At 33.8% G+C, this 6,000-nt stretch overlaps 1 protein-coding gene across 1 annotated transcript in view; it reads left to right on the forward strand.

Moving 5' to 3' along the window:
* NCAM2 (neural cell adhesion molecule 2) overlaps window positions 1-3,890 on the forward strand; it is a 297,815-nt gene extending 293,925 nt beyond the window's left edge. The window contains exon 18 of the mRNA XM_086764093.1: window positions 3,139-3,890. Within this exon, the coding sequence (XP_086620219.1) occupies window positions 3,139-3,250 (112 nt within the window). The 3' untranslated portion in view covers window positions 3,251-3,890. The remainder of the gene's footprint in view (window positions 1-3,138) is intronic.
* Window positions 3,891-6,000: the final 2,110 nt, after the last annotated feature.

Raw genomic sequence — 6,000 nt, forward strand, 5'->3', positions numbered from 1 at the left:
TTTCTGAAAATACCACAAGATTACCTTCCTTACCGTTACCTAGAACTGCAAATGCCAGAACCTTTAATAAGAAGAAAGCAAGCTTGTGTTACTGGCTGTCATTGGCATTTGTAGTAAATGGGAGTGAGAGGTGTGTTAAGTAACTGCACATTAAGGTATACACTTCTTTAAAGAACCTGCACTTGAAGACTTCAAACTTCTGCTAATTAAATAATTATGGAATTTGTTGAATGACTAGTGATATATTTGCTCTTCTTACTAGAATTTCTACTGATGAGCACTATAGAGAACCCACAGTTGTCTAAGGAGTCTGGGAAATGTAGTTGTAAACATTGTACAAGTCACAGGCCACATTTTTTCATTCTTCAAGACTATTTGTAGCACCAGATTTTGCAAATACAAGTGAGATGCATCTAGCGACAGACACGATACAAGGAAAGATTAAGTTCAGTTCTTCTTGCTTGTCCCAGTCTTTAGAAGAGCTGACAGGAGTGAAATATGAGAAAGTTAAGATCAAAAATATGTTATTATCTCTAGAGGAGGGGCAAAAAATCAGTCACTTGTGACATGAAAAAATAACTAAATCATAGGAACAACTGATAACAAGTTTGATAGGTATTATGTCATTGGGAGAATAGGACTGCTAAGAGATATTAATAATGATGACGGCTTCCTTCTTGGTAATTTCTTCTCCCACAAGCAATGGCAAAAGCCAGCAGTCCAAGGTGCAGCTGGATGGAGGTCACCTGAAGATTCTGGACAGTGTCAGTTAGGAAAATAAAGATGAATAGAGTGTCATGAAATCTGAACATCTGAAGGGACACTAGTACTAGGGGGACAAAGTAAAGCAAAAGAGCCTTTTAAAGTTCTTCAATCTTTTTTTTTTCCCAAAAAACTTTTATTATCAAATGCTTAAATGTTTGAAAAGATAAGTCTGCCCAACTGAAAAATATAAAATTATTTCCAATAGGTCTAGCTAAAGAAAAATTAGATGTAGAAAAATTGGTTTAATTAAAACATTTAAACTTGATTTAGTTCATTGAAAGAGGAAAATTACTTAATCTGTTAATAGAAATAAAATATAAATTAATATTTGAGACAAATGGAGAGGAAAATTCCAAAATAACAAAAATATTGTCATAGTCAAAAAGGACAATGTCTGATAATAACTGAACTGATAACTTCATATCATATCCAAAACCCCCACATGTTTTTATAGACAATAAGAACAAGGAATGGTGGATGAATTTTTGTATGAGGAAAACATCTAAAACATTTTTTTTTGTTTGTAGTTCTTTTTTTTTGTTTTTTTTTTCCCTGCTTGCATTGAAAGAAAAGCTAATTTTATCACACTATTTGCATCAGCATGAGTTTCAATAATATCTAGTATCCGTCAACAAGGTTCTAGCAAATAGTTTTAAATTATTTGTAACATGCTTTTAATGCACTTCTTCAAAAACAATTTATTTAAATTTCCACACAGTATAGTCTTTCAATTGCCCAGTTATTACTTTGACTAAACATTCCTTCCTTTCAGCGCAATCTTTTGAGAAATTATGCTGCCTTTATATAAAACTAGGTTAAATTAGGTCTTTTTTCAAAATGCCAGTTTAGATGCTTTACATTATCAGGCCTTTGACACAGGTGCCTGCTTAACTAAAATGTGTCTCATGAGCTACACTTCTCTGCCCCAGTGTTTCATCCTTTTTTAAAAATAGATTTGTGTTGATTCTGCTGTTTCCATTCTTTCAGATATTGTGTTGTGGGCTGAAAACTGTTTCTTTTGGGTGTTCCATGTGAAACAGACAATTACTAGATATCTCCCTCTGTGCTTAAACCCAGATGCTGAGATCTATGCCACGTATTTTACTATAGTAGAACAAGTCTTCTGTTTGGTTGCACTCAGAAATAGGTTGTGTTTGTTGTTTAATCTCTAGATAAACAGCATCTTTCTTAGTTCGTTTCACACAGCCTAAATTTCTTAAAACTGGGAATTTTGATATTGCTTTGGTTTATTTGTTGTTATTAAACACTGTTATTACAAGACATTCCTGAGGGATTCCTCAGACAGGTTTTGAATGGTACATTGCTCTTTGGGATATCAAAGCAATCACAGTGGAAGTTTACTGAAACATTTAACAGTTGTTATGAATAAAAAAGACATATGCACACTATTTCCTAGTTAAAAACCAGAAAGCAAAGCCAAACTGGAATCACAAATTAATAGCTATTATGCCCAGGACACATTATTACAGGAACATCTGAGTAAACCACACATATTTTTGACAGCTATATATTTTGATAGCAGTAGGAAATAAATTATTTTAAAGACCTTTTTATATGAAGTCAGTGTTTGGTATTTCCTGTAAAGTAAGAGTGGGTACTCTTTTGCCATTGGAATTAAGGATTATAAAATCCAAAGGAATCTTTAGACTATTTCTGCAATTAAAATACCATCTGAAGGTCTTCTTGCATTCAAATAAGAACAGCTTCTATCACAGAGATGAATGTAAGTAGCCAACTTCTTATTCTGCCATTTCTTCAGAGTTTTCACTAAGTTAGTATTTAAAGAGCTATAAGTTATTAACACAGCTAGATTGTGTACTCTAGTAAAAATAAATTGTAGAAGTTTCTAAATAATAAAATAGCTGCTATTACCTCCTTGTGCTATAAGAAGTTCTTTACCTGTGTCTTGGCATAACGTCCAATGATAGATATCTTCTTTCATATACAACTGAATTTACATTTAGAAACAAACAAAAAGGAGCATAATCTAGATTCAGCAAAAGACTTGGCTTCAAGTGTTTCACGATATCCTCAGGAACACTTCCCTCTGTACTGTCTTGAATCAGGTTATTTAATATTCTATTGTTTCTTTTGTCTTATTGAAGAAATTGTATTTTGGGTTGCAGCAATGTTCTTATCATGTGCCATTTAGCTTTGTTTAGCTTTGTAGAAATTGAAAGAGTTAATATGAATGTCTTTAAAAGCAGAGAACCTCAGTAATTATACATTATTTTCAATAAATTTTGTTTTTAGAAACACTGTGGATTGTGTAAACAATACATATGTTATAGACTTAAATTCCAGATTATGTGTTGTTTGTGTGCTACCGTGATTCCTCTTTTCTTCTGATAGGAAGCTGCCACTAAAGGAGGAAAATGGGAAAGAAGCTTTAAATCCAGAAACGATAGAAATCAAAGTTACTAATGACATCATCCAGTCAAAAGAAGATGATAGCAAAGCATAATAAGATAAACTACAGCTGTCTGGATAATGCATTTGGATTGAAGTAACCCTGTGACCAAAACTCTGCAGCTGACCTTAATTTCTTGGGAAACTTAAGCTTGGAATAGTTAGTACATGTGTACATATGATGAAACAGTTCCTGTCTACAGTTCTTTTCTATTTTTTTTGTTAATGGTTTTAGTATGTAGTTTTGCTGACACCAAGTCCCATGGTATAACTTTGAAAAGTTTGCAGAATAAGAACTGTAATTTATTGTATGACAAAGTATATCTATTTAGAAGAATACTTTACAAAGCACCTCTAACCACAAACAGCACATCAGGTCTCTCCAGATCCTAGAGTGCAAGCTACATACATAAAGTGCCATATAGTACTGTATTTTTTTTCCGTTTATAATAAAGCAGAAGTTTAGGTTGCCTTTAAAAAAAAAAAAAGAAAACCAATCTCAGTATAACTTTCAAGACCTTAGCACTGGCAGACGCTCAGTAGTCATTCCAGCTGTGCTTATCTCTTGAAACAAACAAACAAACAAGAAGACACTCCAACATAGAGCAAGCTTCACTTGCAGTTACACCTGGGTTCTTCAGTATAATTAAAAGTTGATAAACACGATGTACAGATTAAATAAAATTGGCTAAATATTTTGTAGTGGTATATTGGCCTTATTCTAACTACGTGAGCGTGACTCTGAAAGGTCCCAGGATTTTCAGTGCTTCATGTTTTCTGTATCAATGTTTGGGAGGCTGCATGGAAACAAAAATGTGGCAAAGGTGTGAAAAGAAAACTTTTTTTTTATCATAAGCTTGACTTCAAGTAAACCCTTACAATAAACACAAGCTCAAATTATTTGTCCCAGCATATTTATACATATAAGATATTTGTTCTTCTTTTGTTTCTAACCATTTAGTCAAGAGATAAAACTGCATTTTAGTCCAGTAGATACATTTTCTCCCCAAATCAGTACATGGAATATTACAAGTTGGCCTTATTAAAGTAGCACTTGTTCCTTTATGATTTCATACCCTTTGTCTTAAGAAAAAAAAAACCCCACAAGAACAGATGGAAAGGATGACTTTGTCTAAACAGTTAGGAACAGTTTTAATTTATTGATTAATAGCATCTTGTGTTAGATCAAATATATTTTTTTCTGGTCAGGCATTCCTTAAGATAATCCTTTTTATTATTCTAGTTAACATGCACCACCCTGAAATTTGATTGATTTATTTGATGAAAAATTCATTCTTATTTATAATCATTGATTTAATGGTGCCACTAATTGGAGCAATATATTTTGTTTCCATTCCAGCATAGTGTATCCACATCTCCCAAACTCTTCAAAGTCTTGTTTTGGAAGAAATAGATAAACCATATAGAAAATTCAATTGAAAAATTCTACTTGTCAGGAATAAACTGTAGAGTATCTTATGGATTCTCCCCATCTAAGTTATACCTGAAGTTTAAGTGTAGCTTTACGTAGCAAATTATGTCCTCTCCATGCTATATCTGAATTTTGCTCATATTTGAACTCTTTACACTTCCTGATTTCCCACAGAAAGTCATCAGCCCTTAGCTGATATTTTGTAGTCATGACAAACTGGTTGACTTCTGTGCAGTAAAGCTGGAAGTTAAAGGTAAAAGAGTGTCCTTAAATTTGGGGAAAATGGTGGGTTAATCTTCTTGTTAACCCAAGCTTTAGTGCATTTGAAAGAGCTGAGGAGGATATATTTAATTCACAGATGTGTCTTTTTTTTTTTCAAAACCAAGTAATTTTATGGGGTTTTTTTTATAACTTTTCCTCAGTTTTGGAAATACCTACAATGAACCAAGTAGTTGAGAACAGAGACCTACCACTGGTGTGGCTAGGATAAGAAGCCAAGTTCCCACACAAAATTAAAAGAATGGGTAAGAGGAGATAGCGATTTGAGATGAAAGTATTGAAAGATAATAATTTAAAACTGCTGCAAAGAGGTCTCTTTAAATGCTGAGACACTACTTCTGGGTGAAGGAAAGACAAAGACATTCCTTTATGACCTCTTGCTGCTGCTCCCACATACTGAGCTTGCAGTACTACCAAATAGCTGTTTGTCTATTAAATTTCTGTCCTGTTTCTTTCTGAGTAAGTAGACAGTGAGCAGGACCGCCCCCTAACCTATAATTAAGAGAACCAGTTGCCTCGTTTATATATATTAATATATATTATTTCTACAAAGTGTGTATTTGCGACTGGGCTTTCTCCCTCCATCAAAATGCAAGGAAGGGACATGGAAAATTCAAGTAATTGAGAATAGTGCAGCTAGTGTGGCTTCAACATCTACACTCCACATCATCTCATGCAGTATTTTTACAAGGATGAAGATGAAGATGGGAAACATCCTTTCCTCTTCTACCTGCCATCACAGAGATAGGTGGTGCCATTCATATTTATGTAAGTCAAGCTTTGATAGGCAAATGGTACTTTTTCTGAAGCCAACATGATCATTTGCACAAGGTTCCTGTACAATGTGAGCAGAGCTAACAGTATCTAGGCTCAACTGTAGGTGTATTTCAAATTTTAGTACTTCTTATTGAGACACAAAAAACCTTAATGGCCTAACAGCTGTATATTGGGGGTTTTGGTTGCCTTTTTTTTTTTTCCCCCTAATGGGGATTACAAGTCAAAAGCTATTTCCAGAAGTATTTATTTTCTTCCTGCTGTTAAGTCTCTTGCCGATTGGGCTATGTGAGGGCTGAGAATTAAACAGTTCTAAATTG

The sequence above is a fragment of the Chlamydotis macqueenii genome, chromosome 1, assembly GCF_036417535.1.
Source record: "Chlamydotis macqueenii isolate bChlMac1 chromosome 1, bChlMac1.mat, whole genome shotgun sequence".
In the NCBI taxonomy this organism is placed as follows: domain Eukaryota; kingdom Metazoa; phylum Chordata; class Aves; order Otidiformes; family Otididae; genus Chlamydotis; species Chlamydotis macqueenii.